We start from the raw sequence: 15,746 nt of genomic DNA, 5'->3' as shown, positions 1-15,746 counted from the left end.
TCTCCACACTAGACAGGCAGCCCCGCCCAGCCAATCCGATGCACGAACGAAGGGCCAGCGTTCTGTCTCCGCCAATCACAGACGTGGAGAGGCGGAGCCTGTTTGTGTTGTTACCACAGCGATGGTGTTACGCGTTATTTGGTGTCCCGTGTTTTGCGCGGAGCACTTTCACTGATCCGACAACTGTCCGGGGAATAAAACACAGCTGGACCGCGTCCTGAAGCAATGGTGGCACTCAGCTTCTGAAGTAAGTAGTAATCGCTAACTTAGTTGAATAGCAACCCACATTTTAGGGGTTTATTTCGATAATAGTTAGCTAGAAATGCTTGCCCTAACAAGACTTCATTTGAAAAACAACCGATTTTATTTCACCCTGAAGCCTGTTTATAATGGGAGTGTAACACTTCATATAAGCTCTAGCTAAGCTTTCCTGTTGAAACCAAACTGTGATTTAAAATCAGTGCAATTGAACGTTATTGTAAGATGATGTTTCGTAACCAATTTGCATCCACTGGGAATAACTTGTCCCTCCATGGTTCTGTTACCGTTAGAACCGTTGTAACGACCCGTGTGTTAGCTTACTGTAACGTTAGTAACGACACCCAGCGTTAGCTAGCTGGGAGGAATCACACTGTTTTAAGTTAACATTAGTCGACGACCGTTGTCTGTTTGTTTGTTTTTTTCAGACCCGTTATGCTACATGAGATAGTTTATTGTGATGGGAAGATGATAAGAGTAGGTTACGGTTAGCTCTGTTAGCTAACGCACACCTGCCACAGTAAAGTGGCACAATGTTAAGTTTGCTTTACTGTTTGAGACAGTGTCTTGTAACATCAGATCAACACTGCATTATTTTTAGTAGTTAGTTTAATCACCTACTTACTAACTAATTCGCTTGGTTTTATTGTAGCTAACATTAAAACCTTTCTCTGTTAAAGCACAGAACAATAGTAGAAGTTAAGACTGTTAGTTAGTTGTGTGTGCTGGTTGGTTTTAGCTCATTCACCTCCTGTCTGATTAGTTAGTAAGATACTGAGTGGTTTTGTTGTTTGTAGCTCAGGGAGACAAAACAGGAGTGACTGATATTTCCTCATATTGTGGTCTTGCACGCAGAATCTCCAGGTAATTAGTATGTGTTACTATATTCCAGATTTGCAAAGGATGCATACAACACGGAGCCCCTCGTCCATCTCCACAGGTGTCTCAGGAGATGCCTTGGACCTCAGCTTGTCAGGCTCACAGCTTTCTATGTCCAAAAGACCCAGCAGTGCATCTCCTGGGAAGTACTTCTCCAGGTCTGTTTCTGTTTCTGTGGCTAGTGACAGCAGAGGAAAACGCAACACCCTGGTGAGTAACCATGCACTGCCTCACGTGTGCTTTTGTAGTGGCAAAGGAACTTGAACTGGAAACTGTTTATGAGTAATAAGGTGATCTGTTCAAGATGTCGAAAAGGACAGAATGAATCAAACAATATAATTCTTCTTCTTATAATTCAACACACCTTTTGAATCCACAGAGCGATGCCAGCCATGGTAGCTCCCGATCCATCAAGAACCTGAGGCGGTCCAACAGCACCACACAGGTCAATCAGCAGGCAAACATCAGTTTAAGGTACTAACTCAATGCTAGAAAGTAACTAACTACAGTTACACTGTGCTGTACTTAAATACTACTACTGACTTCTCTACATCTCAGAGGCAAATATTGTATGTCTGCTCTACTACATTAATTTATTAACTACAGTTACTAGGTACTTCTTGGAATTAGGTTACTACTACAACATAATCATCAATCATCAATCAAGACTTTATTGATCCCTGGTGTGAAATTCACAAACAACCCAGTAGTACCCAAAGTAAGTCAGACGATGGATATTTGACTGAAGCACAAATGATTATCTAATCATCTCCATAGTTAAAGTGTTATTTAATGTCTCGCCTTTGAATATAATCCATTAATATCCTGTTCTTTAATGTGAAATGAGCCATTCTGTACAAACAGTGCTTTTACATTTGACACTTAAATTACACTTTGAGCTCATACCTCTGTACATTTACTTAAGACTTAAAAAGTAATTTGAATATAGGATTGTACTTGTACTGTCTACTTTGTGGTGTTGCTGCTTTTACTTAAGTAAATAATTTGAGTACTTCTGGAAATTCAAATGTTTGTGTACACATGTTGATGTAATAACACAGAAACTGTTTATACTTCTAACACATTGCGGTATCCTTAATTATTTCTCTGGGCTAACTAAAAAGTTTATTTTCCTCATTCCTTATCTCTGACATTGCCCTACTAAACTTTATATAGTACAGTATGTGCTGATACATGAACTCAGCAGAGCCTCAGGAAAAATGTTCAGTTAGATCAACAAATAGCCTTTTTGGTAACATGAACATGAAATAAGAAGGCCATGTTTTTAATAATGACAGAAAAGAATTTGTGCATTTGAGATAATGTGGGTCAGACAGTCTTGAAGCTCTGCTTGTGCTACCAGAAACACGCTGGCTTCTTTTGGAGTTTCTGCTATTTAAACCAGAGCACTTCTCTTTAGTGAGCAACAGCTGGCAGCCTTGAAGCAGTTTGGACAATGGGAATTGTGGCGCGCCAGACCCTGCATGATAAAGAGTAGAGGAAAGCTGGGGAGCTGTTACTGGGGCCGCGGGGTGCGGGGACTTGCTTTGTCATAGGTTAGAGGGGGAGGGCTGGGACCTCGGGGTCAGGTTACCCTCTCTACTATGAGCCAGTGAAAGAAGAAGTGTGTATGCACACTCTGGTCCTATTGTCGGGCAGCTGCCACCACCCCACCCTTTTCTCCCTGTGAGGATGCAGAGCAGAGGGGTTTTAATTTTAAAGACCTTCTCAGTACCCCTCCCAGTCTCTGTGTCTTTCAAGGCTGTCATTAGGTCACTCACCACCACTGCTTCCGCCACTCCATGCATCGCTCTCTTGTAAAGCAAAAGCAGAGGAATGTGCTGCCTGAACGGTGTTGTCAGATTGCTTTTCATTGAGCCAGCTGGCCTCGTCCCCCTCCCCTTAAAGACACACACAATCTCACACACACACACACATTCATTTATATACTTACACAGCACAGACAGGCTGCAGCAGAGATACCAGCACAGGCCAGATCAGACGGGGGGTTACCCGACATCTGTGCCTCTTGAGCCTCTTGGTGGAGGTGCTGGTGTGTAAGGCTATTTGGAGGTTGAACAACAGGCCATCGGGATCAACATATGCATGCATGTATTTACAAGGAATCCATAATGAAGTTTCTCTTACACACCGTCAGCTGGTACATACTGAATTCCAGTGCTTGGGGGGATGAAGATATAGGGATGAGCCCCATTTCTGCAGCTGTCGTGACAACATTTAATCACAAAAGCTGCCACAAGAAACCATGACTCGAGGTCACCGCTTTGTGTGTTGTGGACTTCTAAGCCCTAGTTACATGAAAACTGAGTCCAGACGTGCTTTTCTCTACTTCATAAGCATTTTAAATAATCATCTTGGTGTACAGCTACCGTTCTGACATTTTAAAGAGTCCCTAAATTGCAAATAATAAACCTCTAGTGTGCAAATAGGTTGGGTTTTCTTCTTCCAAGTGTAAGAGCAACAGTCTGCTGTTTATTTAACTTTTTACAAAAAGTATATTGCAGTATTGTACTATATAAGACAAAGATCATAACATGTATGTTCTATGTTTTCCAGTCAGGAGCAGAGCGAGGACTACCTGGCCTTGTTTGACAGCAGCTCAGATGGACGCAAAAAGCTGGCCAGCCTCAGCAAGGCATCGTCAGACAAAACCACATGGAACATTTTGGTATTTCTTTAAGCACATTGGTTTGTTTGTTATGTCTTAAAGATAGTTATATTCTGTGCAGCATATCACCTGTGTAGAATACTGTACATGAAGAAAACAATTAAAGATCATTTTACTGTAATCCTGAGGTGTGCTGCTTAGGGCTGCAAATAACCATCATTTCATTGTTAGTTACACTTTGGGTAATTTTCTCTCTTCACCGTCATGTGTCAAGTGTCCAAATAAGATTATATAAGATCATTTTTAAGGAGTAAAATTGTACATTAGTTGAGTCACGGTATGGTGCAAAACTGTGTGTTTTGTTTCTTAAGGACGATCAGCCCAGAGTTTTCCCCCAGCACTCGAGCTCCCGCAGCACTGGCAGCATGGATTCTCCCACCAGCCTCAAGAAAAGAGAGCCTGGAGTTGCTCTGGCCGCCACCTTCACCGCCAACAACAGGTGGGCAGTGTCTTTGACACATCCGCACAATAATCCAGGTAGAGAAGAAACACCAGGTGAAATTTAACACCACCTCAGTGACTGCTCGTACAGCTGCATTCATGATCTCTACCTGCATATCATGTTTCATACCAGTTGATCAAGGTAGCTGATACTGCCTTCAGGAATTCCACCCACACACTGAGACCTTTTCTTCTATAAAATTTGTTTAAAAAAAGTTGGCTGCTTGGTTTGTTCTATCATAAGAATTTGTGTCAAAGCATGTTCAGTATCAGTAGCTGAAATGCCTCAAGGAGGTGAAGTGAAAAAAGGTAGCAGTGGCATTCTGATACTTTATACAGTTTCCAACACATATGTTTTTGCCCAAGAAGAGTAAGAGATGTTCTGGAAAACATTATGCTTATGTTTTACCAGGAGCAACAAAGGAGCTGTGGGGAACTCTGTTACCACCATATTACACAACAACTACTCTGACAAGCCTCTCACGCCTAAGAGCTCCAACCAGAAACCATCTTTTAAGTATGTTCTGCACTGAATATTATCACCAACCTGACGTGTTTGTGGAAAATGTTTAATATGACCAATCTAATATGTTAGTCTGGGATGGACTGTAATGTGTCATGTGGTTGCCTTTTTTGTCTTTCAAATCATTCTATCTTTCAGTAACATCCTGAAGGCCACAGCAAATGATGAGGTGTCACTGGAGAATGGCTCCCTCACCAAGTCCCAGAAGAATTTCTCTTCATCTTCCTCCACCTCCAACAACAAGTCTCCAGTGTCAGCCCAGCATGGCAGCCCTGTCCTGTCTCGAAGGAGGGAGGTCACTGAGGAGGAGGCAGAAAGGTTTGACACACTAAAGTGTTTAAAGGGGCTGCTTCCACTGTGTTTTACTTGGCAACTGGTACTCATAGCAGTTCCTCTGTCCTTTAAAAGGTTTATTCAGCAGGTGAATCAGGCAGCAGTTACTATCCAGCGCTGGTACAGACGCCATGCCAAGAGGCAACACACAAGCCAGGCTGCACTCAAACGCATCCTAGCTAATAAAAGAAAGGTATCTGATTACCTTTTAAACCACTGGGGTTTATCTCACTCTTTCTGTTGCTTCTGCACTAACACTCTGTGCCTTTCCTTTGTAGGAGTGGGAAGAGAAAACAGAAGATGACAGTTGTTTGGATCAGCAGCAGAGGAAGGACGAAGACAGGAAACGAATTCGTGAAGAGAAAGCTCGTCTGGCCCGTCTTGCTGCCATCGAGGTTCCCAGATTAACTTTTAGTATAACACTTCCATAAATGGACTTTCTGTCTCTTCTTGCTTAGTCTAATTAAAAATCTAATTTCATTCAAATTAAATAACTATTAAGCTTTTAGACCCAAATAAAAACACAAACAAGACTAAATCATTTGTTTTAAGTCCCTCTGTGGATGCTTTCTCTGGCTTATGTTAAGTTTATTGTGTTGTGTCTCCCTGATGGTGTGGAACAGGAGCTGCAGCAGAAAAAAGCCCAGAGGGCAGCAGAGAAACAGCGTGGAGCTGAGGTGGAAAACCTGAGGCAGACTTGTGCAGTTGGACGCAAGAAGCCGTCCAAGATTTCTCCAGTCAACAAAAGTCCAGCTTCACCAAGCAATAACAGCCCAATGTCACCCACAGACGTCAAAGCTAAGAACACGGGTCTGTTGGTTCTTTTAAGTTATGATACTGGTTGCATGTGTTATAACTTCATCACAAAAGGTTGCGACACAGATGTTATTTCTGACAGCAACTGAATGTTTATGTCTTTGCACAGACTCCAATTTGAATATTGTGGCCGATGTAGGTGAGCTGAGCTTCAGAGCAATTTCTCCAGCTTTGTCCAATCATAGAGGATCTCCTTGTTCCCAGGTAAATAACTCACTCAATGTCTTCATCCCTTAGCTCTCCTTCATTCATTATTCTTTGTTTTAAAATCCCTCTATTTCTTTTACCTTGTAGGATCGTGGGGACAGAGCAGAGGAGGATGTTTGCCTGGAACAGCATCAGGAGAAAGACAGGAAGTTGATCCGTAAAGAGAAAACTCGTCTGGCTCACCTCTCTGCCACTAAGGTGAACAACCCATCTGTACTTTCTAGTAGCCTTTTTTTAGGGTTATGCCCTGATTTCTAAAGTGAACATCAGTTACGTTTCAGAGTTCTGTGTGCTCTTGTCTAAAGTCTAATGTCTCCCTCTGGTGGTGTGGAGCAGGAGCTGCATCAGAAAAAGTCCCAGCAGGCTGCAGAGATGCAGCATGGAGCTGAGGAGAGCCTGAGGCAGACTGGTGTGGTTGGGCGGAAGAAGCCGCCTAAGAGCTTCCTGATCAACAAAACTCCAGCCTCACTGAGCAACAACAGCCCGATGTCACCCACAGATGTCAAAGCTAAGAATACGGGTCTGTATGGCTCTGTATCATCATATTGTAGCCAGAAGAGCATTAATCGGCACTAAAAACATATCCATATCTAGTTCGTTCAAAAGTGAAAGAGTATGTGAGTGAATCCTGTGATAACAAGACTGTTTAAATGTTTCCACAGACTCCAATTTGAATGTTGTGACTGATCTGAGTGAGCTCAGCTTCAGAGCTGTTTCCCCAGCTTCATCCAATTGCAGAGGGTCTCAGTGTTCACAGGTGAGTCACCAAAAACACTGCTGAAATGGTTAAAATGACTATAAATGTCCATAAATCTAACTACAACATTCTGCTGTTCCCTGTTCTGTTATGTCTGTGCTCCAGGAGATCCTGCAGAGATCAGTGAGTGTGGAAGACCATCGGCAGGGAGCTTTGTCCAGCAGGACTCAGTCTAAAACAACCCTCAATGAGCTGCTGGACAACCTGAAGCTGTTAGAAGAGGAGCCAGAGAGACTGTCCGAGCCAAAGTGCTACCGCAAAGAGAAATACGCCTGGATAGATGACGTGAGACCCATAGTATTATTGTCAAAGCTTTATACTGCTCCTCTTCAGCCAGCATGTACTTTTGTAACATGCATCTCCACCGTATCTCATTAAAGGATGGAGACGCCAATTCTCTGACCACGGACAACCTTGAGCGTCATGGGCAGCTGAGTCACCACCCCATACTGCCAGATGGGGGGGCCCTGCTCTCTGAGGCCAAACTGCAGAGCATTATGAGCTTCCTGGATGAGATGGAGAAGTCTGAACAGGAGAGACCTCGTTCAGTCACCTCAGGATCCCACAGAGAGGTCAGGGTCTGGGGCACTACAGACCTTTCTTAGTTTAGTTTTTATGACCAGTTTAATTTCACTGTTTAGATTTAGCCACATGTAATAAAATATTGTGTTTTCAGCTAAAAGATAAACAAAGATCATCTAGCTAAAGCAGTTAATGTGAAAATGTCATGATTATTAACAAAAGACAAAAACCTAACTTGTAGATTTTTGTATTCTCAGGCTGTTTTGTCTGAGGAGGAGCTGACAGGCGTCGACCAGGCGTCTGCCACTGCTGCCGAAATCACAGGCTCCATGATGAGAATCAAGCTGGAGCTGGAGGAGAAGAAACGCACAGTCAACATGCTGCAGGCTGCACTGGTGGGGAGATGCACACAGATTTTAGTGTAGAGGGAGAATAGTAGCTGCTGAATAGAACTACACAGAGCTCAGGTATGTCTTTCTTCCTTGTCTCCTTTCCTTCAGGCCCAGCAGAGGGAGCTGACGGTTAGACATGTGAAAGAGACAGAGAAGGAGCTAAACAGAAACTTCCAGCTCCAGAAGGAACAATATGAAGCCACCATCCAGAGACATCTCACTTTCATTGATCAGGTAGGTGCACATGATTTAAACGCAGCTGCAGCCTGCTTAAAAAATATCAAAACCCTTTCTTCTTCTTTCTGCCCAAGTTTTAAATATGCTCTTTTTTGTCAGCTGATCAATGATAAAAAGGCTTTGAGCGAGCGCTGTGAAGGAGTCGTAGGAGAGCTGAAGCAGGTAGACCAGAAGTACACCAAGAAGATTGCACAGATGCAGGAGCAGCATGAAATGGTAGGTTTTCTCCATCATCACAAAACTTGAGTCAACATTAATTTAATGTTCCATGAAGAATTAAAAATCTGCACCGTGCGTATATCCATTGCCACTCTACTTCTGCTTTACCTGTTTGTGACCATGTCTTGCTTTCTCACAGTGCTGCTTTTGTTTAACCAGCCTTATTTTCTGTTTTTTCCCTCTCTTCCTTTATTTTTTCTTTCTTTGTCCTTATCTGTATATCTGTTTTTTCCTGGGTTTAGGTGTGGCAAATTCTGGGTCCCTTGTGCGAGGTAACTTTTTTCCTCTCTCCTGTTCATTCTTGGCACGTTAATCTTTCTCATTCCATCATTCTCTTTTTAATTTCATTTGTTTGTCCCACATAACATCTCCGGGACAGTCTGTCTGCATGTGAGTCTCCTCAGTCTTTTCTTGTCTCTAGTCTCTATTTACAGCTTAATCTTACAGTGCTTTCTGTTATTAGGTGTGACTGTGGTGTTCTGTTCTCCCCTTCCTTTATTTAACTGTGCATTACTTTTCAGTTTATTGTTTGATCTCCTAACATGCCCATCCTTTGAGGCTCTCTTAACTTTGCGGCCACTTAGCTGCTACTGAGCTGGCGTCTCATTGTCGTCACCTTTTGAAAAAGCACAGTTTTCCCCGTACACACTGAAACAGACTAACCATGTGAGATTTACTCACTCTGGAGGCTTTTTTTGGAAAAGGTCAATTTTCTGGGACTAATCGGGACCCAAGAGTTAAAGAGAGAAAAATATGTTTACATATGTAACGTCAGTGTGGATGTAGTCAGATACAAATATTGTGCTACATGTATCAGCATAATCCTCACTCTGACACCACACCACCAGAATTGACCCTCTTCTAAACCCACTTCCTCTTTCCACAGGAGATCAAGAAGTTAAAAGACCTAATGAGCGCCACAGAGAAGATACGCAGAGAGAAGTGGATTGACGAGAAGACCAAGAAGATCAAAGAGATCACTGTCAAAGGTAGTGAAGGACAGAGCTGAAATCTAACATCAAAACATTTTTACTAGTTCTCATAAGATCAGGACATAAACAAGCAAGATGTGTGATTCCACCTTACGTATGGGATAGCTATATATTGTGTAGCTTACATCTGTTATGTGACATCATCTCTGCCACTGTTTATGATGCACAACAGTGACAAAATTATTTAAAGGCACCATCAGATGACACAAAAATATCAGCTTTGAAACTTATTGTTTTTGAGGTTTCAGCTGATACAGCATATTTTCACTGCTCCTATAGAACAGCAGCTGGACACTGGACAACCATCTTTTAAATGTTCCACTGTGTTGTTAATGTAGATTAACAAACTGAATTTACAAATCCACCAACAATGTTGTATGCAGCTGCTGGTTTTGTGGATTTTCCGGCTTGTTAAGCAACATGAACAAAGAAGCACAGTTCAGTTTCCAGAAACCCACCATGTTGTTCCAGGTTTTCTGTCTGTGATGATGTGATGATTCCATGAAAAGTCACAGACACTTGTCAGCCAGTGCTGATGACATGTTTGTACAGTGCTTGAGAATTTGTTTGTTTTTGCCAGGATCTGATCAGCCAAAGATTGTCAACTGTTTTCTGTTATTCTGTCTTCAGGTCTGGAACCAGAGATCCAAAAACTGATTTCTAAACACAAACAGGAGCTGAAGAAGCTGCGGACGCTCCACGAGGCGGAGCTGCTGCAGGCGGACGACCGGGCGGCCCAGCGCTACGTCCGCCAGTGTGAGGAGCTTCGTCAGCAGCTGGAGAAGGAGAAGGAGGAGCAGTGTCAGAGAGAGAGGGAACTAGCCAAACAGAGGTATGCATTGTCACATTATACTCACACTGGCCACCTCTGACTTTCCATGTTTCTGTTATACTTGCTTTGAATTCTTTTAAGAAACTTTAAATATGAAAACCCTACAAACAAGCAGATGAGAGCTAAACATCCAACCACACACCAGAAATGAAAAGTTACATAGAAACCTGCTTCAAAGCAAAACCTCTTAAAAACGAAGCAGCATTTATGGAGCTTAATGCATTCAAATCTCAGAGAGAGCGCTGATCTTCAGTCTTACAGTTTATTCAACATCCTATTCATGACTATTTTTGGAAGCATTAAAATCACACCGCCTGCACTGCAAAGCAAAGGAGGCCAGAAGACGGAGTGAAAGACTGAAAGGCTGATCTTTGCAGGAACACACTGTTATAGTTAATGAGTTTAGCATTTGAAACATTTGTTAATTAGTCACTCGTGTGCTCTGCTGGTGTGTAATGATTATTGTTTGTGTTAATTCACATGTGTATGTGTGTGTTTTAGATATGAGAAGCAGCTTCAGGAGGAGGAGCTGTCCCTGCAGCAGCAGAGGAGGCGTCTCTACAAGGAGGTGGCCGACGAAAAAGAGAGGCTGGCTCAGCTGGCTGCAAGGTGATGTCATAGGTCACCGGTCATTTCTCTAGCTGCAGTGAAAATCAAAATACTAATAAACCAGAGCCTTTATTTAACAAGAGACAGAGAATACTGTGCAAACTGGAAAATCAAGACATATCCTCTGAAAGTCACTATGTACAGTGGCAAGAAAAAGTATGTGAACCTTTTGGAATTTCATGGTTTTCTGCATTAATTTGTCATAAAAGCTGTTCTGATCTTCATCTAAGTCAAGAGTATCATCATGTTATGTATGTTTTACTGCAGTCTAGCAAATGTCTGTTATGCAAAGAATATCTAACAGTATCCAACGTTTATTAAGCACGTGACCTTTAGACTTTTATTTTACTATTAAATGCCATTAATAGCAAGATAAACTGCTTGAGGTGAAGCAACCTAAAAGCAGATGCTGTTCTGAACGTTGCATATGGCTGAACAGAAGACATTTTGTGCACATCGTAAAACCCTAATAATGACCGGCCTTTCATATTTTTCATGGTCAATTCTTCTCACTCACAATGCTTTCCCTGCTCTCTGCATCACTGTTGGGCCTTGAAAGATCTTTATCCCTTTCCAATTACAGATTTGTTGTTGGATGGAAAATAGCTTTTAAGAGCTTTTCTTTGTATTTCCATTGCAGGCAACGGGCTGAGCTGGAGGATCTGCGCCGGCAGCTGGAGGAGAATAACTCTCTGGCTGGACGAGCCCTCAGACAGGAGCTGGACAAGACCAGAGAGGACCAGGAAAGGAGACACCAGGTGAGTGTGAACTGTGCAGAATCACATCATTAAATTCAACAGTTTAAAACCAGCTCTCTCAGATGTTGGTCTAGGGTATGCACACTTAGCAGGTCTGCCGCTAATTGTTTTCTTTTTCTCTAGATGGAGATGAAGGCGTTACAAGAACGTTTGGACATCGAAAAACAGACCTGGGAGGAAAACTACAAGAAAAAAGAGGTTTGTTGATACGTCAGTCCACAGTTTATACCTGATCTCAGTGCGTGCTTCATTTGTTCATGTTCAGATGTAAAATTTCTAGTGTTCATAGTGCAACTGTTTTAAATTCAAGAGCTGAAAATGCATGTAGTGTTGTAGATGTCAGATGGCATAGAGACCTGTAACCTCCAACTCTCTGCTTAAGTGGAATTTGGATGAAACGTTTGGGGTGTCTGTGCTGGAAAGACAGCATCTGTGCTTTTTGTGTCCACAGGAAGCATGGCTGCTGAACCGCGAACGCGAGCTCAAAGAAGAGCTGCGACGAGAGCGTGACAAAGAGATCGAGCTCGCCATCTGGAAGCTGGAGGAGGAGACCAGCAAGGACAAAGAGGAGTGTGAGAGGGCAGCTGATAACAGGTGTGTGTGTGTGTGTGTGTGTGTTTGCCCTTTAAGACTAATAAAGAGAAAGTGACTCTGACTTTGCACCGTAGCTGTACCAACGAACAAATGAATGATCTCTTCAAAAACTCTGGAGCTCCGGTGTTGTAGACATTTAGAACATTTTTCTGGATTCATCTTTGTCTTTTGCAAATCCTGGCTGGATAATATTTCTTCTGTGCAAAGTAATGTTACAAAAGTCTGTATCAACACCAACCCGTGATGCACACTGTTCTCAGGGTGAAGCGCGTGAGGGAGAAATATGAATCTGAGCTGAGGGAGCTTGAGCGTTCTGAGAGGGCGGCCGTGGAGAAACAACAAGAGCTGAGAAAGCAGCAGATGGAGACAGAGGGAGAGTTGATCAGACTACAGGCTTCGCTCAGACAGAAAGAACAGGAGGTTGAGGAGATCACACAGGTGAGGTGCACATCACTGACATTTGGCATGTGGCGAAGAAGCAAACGCAAAAATCACAAAATATTATATATTTATAATATTTTATAAATATAATAATACATTAGAATCCGACTGACCTGTCTCTTCAGACCAGAGACAAACTGGCGAACGAGCGGCGCAGCCTGGCCGAGGTGATAAGGCAGGAGTTTGCCGACCGACTGGTGACAACAGAGGAGGAGAACCGCAGGTTGAAAACGGAGGTCTCAGAAGTCAGAGCGAGGCTGCGGCTGGAGGTGGAGAGGATCACCAGGGAGAAGGAGGAGGAGCTGGCTGAAGTTCATCAACGGTAACAAGGGAATCAAACAAAAAGACCAGCAGCCAGTGGGGGGGTCACTGAGTCATCTCACTACAAATAAACAAAACTCAAAATGATTTTTTTTTCTGTGATTAATAGAGTGAAGTCGGCCATCTTGAAAAAGGACGAAACTGTCAATAATCTTCGGAAGCAGCACGAGGTGAGAGGCGGGTTCTTTCTGTCGGCGCTCGATAAATATTGTCGCTGATTTCGAGAGATGATTGACACCGTTGCTCTGTCGTTTGATAGGCTGCTCTGAAGAGAGCCGATCACCTGGAGGCTCTGTGGGAACAGCAGAGGAAGCAGCTGCTGGAAAAGTGACGGACAGGAACTCCTGGTCCTATACGACCCCCTCCCCCTCCACCCCCAACTCTTTCCTATGGATGTTAGTCCTGTGAGCAAGACTGAACCTGTGGAGCTTCAAAAGGTTGAACAAGTGACTGAACCTTGTCCTACCTCATTTGAAAATAATACAAAATGGGAAGATGCACCCCCCTCACCCAGGCATGAAGGAGCATGTTGTGTTTGAACTTCCCTAATTTAAATGCCACAGACCTGGCGGCACCACATGAAAAGGCTGCAGATGGACTTTCCTGTTCTTCCCTTTCCAGAGGGAGAGGGCTTTTTTCTGACTGTACTCCCTCCTCATGCAGGCAGCAGGAATGCCTCCACGTTCCCCAGCGAGCTGCCACAGAGAACACTTCCAGATGTTTCTGAAACCAGCTTAGGCCCGTGCTGGTGTGAAGTGGGAGAGGGTGGAGGTTGCTCCTTCTAGAAGACCACATACAACAGGACTCAGCTCAGTCAGCTGCACAGCTACAGTATGAACAAAGCCTGAAACAAGTCAAGCTCAGAGTGCCCCCTGTATGTGTTGAGTCATGTGTTTTGTCCCAGTGTTCCTCAGGGCGTGGGCTAATCACATGGTCTGTAACCTCTCCCTCTCCTCTGCCCTGTGACCAGCTCTTAACTGTTTGTTTTATGTGTCTTAAACCAAATTTTCTAACAGAGAGCTTAGAAATGTTGTATTAACACTGGTTCATACTAAAGATAGAGTGCAGAATGTGTAGAAAGAGAAATAGGACATGTAGGTAACTGAAAGGAAAAGGAGTGAAGGGAAATGGAAGGTTTGATGATTTGAGTGGCTTTGAAAGATTCTGAATGTAATAAAAGAAAGATAGGAGGGTGAAGGGAGGAAAGAATGCACATAGAAAATGTTTGTAGGATTAACAAAGCTGAGCTGGGACAGAGCAGACTGGTAGCAGGGCTGAGGGGGCACGAGGCATGTGACCAGAGCTATGTTAAAAGCCATATCCGGGTTGTGGCCGCCCTGATCCAGAGGCTGCGCAGTGACAAAAATGCCCCCCAACCGACAGGGGAAGGAGACACACATACGTTAACTGTCTGTGTTTGGATGCTGATTCTCTCTCAGCAGCTGTATCAGTTTTTATTTGTTGTGTTTTATGTTCATAATCCTGTGTCCTTCTCAGACACAGACAGTCTTTGTGGATAAAGTTTCAGTGCATAGCCTGAGTTAGTGATGTGTGCATGTGGGTGGGTCCTGTAACAGAGAGCAGAAACTCTAAACCTGGAATTAAGGCCTGTTATTTATGATGTGAAAGACCACCATCTGGTGTGACTGCGAAAGCCTCAAACGTAGACCTCGTATCAAACTCTTATTTATTCTGACTTTGTTCTTTATTTATTGTACAGTTAGCGCTCCACAGAAGAGTCAAAGAGTTTTCATTCCTTTTACAAGAGCACTAACAGTTACTCAGCTCTGCTGACACCTGTCAGGTGACTTTATACCTTTGCCATTTGTAGATGGTTAAAATTCAGTATGTTAGGTTTTTCTGACATGAAAGTCGTATGAGCCACAATGAAAAGGGTTCATATGAAGTAACGTAATGATAGAGTAGGTTCAACATAGAGCAGCTTTCTGACTGTCCCAGTTTTTAATGATGCCAAATCCAACTTTTCTCATGGAGCAAACATAAAATGAAATCCAGACCAGAGTCTTTCAGCAGGGACAGGAGTGCGTGATGTGTGTCACACGTCTCTGTGGGTTTCACGGTCACTAACCGAGATTCACTGTGAGTCACAAGGACTTTGGTTTGGAGGCACCGCCGTTTGCTTGCAGCCTCTCGCCGCTTGGCTGGTGTTGGCAGAGCAGACTGACCTCGGAGCCGAGAGGAGAGGGCGGCAGTGTGAGTTGGCATTCCTCACGCATGCCTGTCCTACCAGTGCCAATAAGCCTTGCCTTTGTGTGTTTGTGTATGTGTGAGACAGAGAGAGATACCATTCCTCCCATTTCGACCTGAGATGACCCTCGTGGTGTTAGATACTCTCACACTATCACAAAATACACTTTTGTGTTTAACATTTGTAACTTTGCATACGACCCATTCCAGCTGTCTCGGTTATTATCTTGTGTCCAACTCACCATGTGTAAACCTCTGTGCCCCCACACTCTTGAACGCACCGTCTTCTTTTCTGGTTCTAGTTTTTACTGATGGTTCGAAAGCTGAGAAGGAGACAGTGAGTGATGTATGAGCAAACTGAGAATAAACAAAAAGCTGTTTGGACGACACACTGTGTTCCTCGTTTGTGTTTTCTGTGGGGAAACAGACCGTTGTTTGTCTGTTTCTGACTTCCCATCATCCTTCGCTCTCTCAGGCCATAACTCACAAGCTGGAGACGTAGAAGTGTCTCGTTGAAACCCTCTGGAGTCCACGCTGTGAGATGATTTCAATTCCTGAATCCATTTGTTGATTTCAAACTCACATGTTGTCATAATAGAGCTCTAGTTGCAGCGTGCACCTCTGGGATGTTTCAGCCTAAACATCTGGATGAATGTCCAGAACCCGCCCCCCCTCTCATTTAGTTCTTTCTTTCCCCCTCATCGCCCTGCAGCTCGCT

At 43.5% G+C, this 15,746-nt stretch overlaps 1 protein-coding gene across 2 annotated transcripts; it reads left to right on the top strand.

Annotated features, from left to right (window-relative positions):
• Nucleotides 1–65: 65 nt before the first annotated feature.
• Nucleotides 66–15,417, top strand: cep131 (centrosomal protein 131). Of its 2 annotated transcripts, XM_026351315.1 has the most exons (30): nucleotides 66–247; nucleotides 1,151–1,347; nucleotides 1,517–1,611; nucleotides 3,715–3,826; nucleotides 4,138–4,265; nucleotides 4,680–4,784; nucleotides 4,929–5,108; nucleotides 5,199–5,316; nucleotides 5,402–5,518; nucleotides 5,747–5,933; nucleotides 6,049–6,143; nucleotides 6,234–6,344; nucleotides 6,483–6,666; nucleotides 6,809–6,903; nucleotides 7,009–7,188; nucleotides 7,284–7,475; nucleotides 7,683–7,820; nucleotides 7,926–8,051; nucleotides 8,154–8,270; nucleotides 8,516–8,545; nucleotides 9,160–9,262; nucleotides 9,896–10,097; nucleotides 10,599–10,706; nucleotides 11,347–11,464; nucleotides 11,588–11,662; nucleotides 11,916–12,058; nucleotides 12,319–12,496; nucleotides 12,625–12,821; nucleotides 12,930–12,990; nucleotides 13,080–15,417. In XM_026351315.1, the coding sequence occupies exons 2-30, from the start codon at nucleotides 1,162–1,164 to the stop codon at nucleotides 13,149–13,151; spliced, it is 3,753 nt and encodes a 1,250-aa protein (XP_026207100.1). In that variant the 5' UTR covers nucleotides 66–247; nucleotides 1,151–1,161; the 3' UTR covers nucleotides 13,152–15,417. The 2 variants fall into 2 exon arrangements, with proteins under 2 accessions (XP_026207100.1, XP_026207101.1); XM_026351316.1 differs by lacking the exon at nucleotides 8,516–8,545.
• The last annotated feature ends 329 nt before the right edge of the window (nucleotides 15,418–15,746 follow it).

The sequence above is a fragment of the Anabas testudineus genome, chromosome 19, assembly GCF_900324465.2.
Source record: "Anabas testudineus chromosome 19, fAnaTes1.2, whole genome shotgun sequence".
In the NCBI taxonomy this organism is placed as follows: domain Eukaryota; kingdom Metazoa; phylum Chordata; class Actinopteri; order Anabantiformes; family Anabantidae; genus Anabas; species Anabas testudineus.
This window is presented reverse-complemented; position numbering and strand designations above follow the sequence as displayed.

Excerpts from the sequence above, each read along its gene's own strand:
- cep131 (XM_026351315.1), top strand. The coding sequence starts at position 1,162 with ATGCATACAACACGGAGCCCCTCGTCCATCTCCACAGGTGTCTCAGGA. Across the intron at positions 5,317-5,401 it reads TCCTAGCTAATAAAAGAAAG|GAGTGGGAAGAGAAAACAGA; the intron begins GTATCTGATTAC and ends TTTCCTTTGTAG. Across the intron at positions 8,052-8,153 it reads ATCTCACTTTCATTGATCAG|CTGATCAATGATAAAAAGGC; the intron begins GTAGGTGCACAT and ends CTTTTTTGTCAG.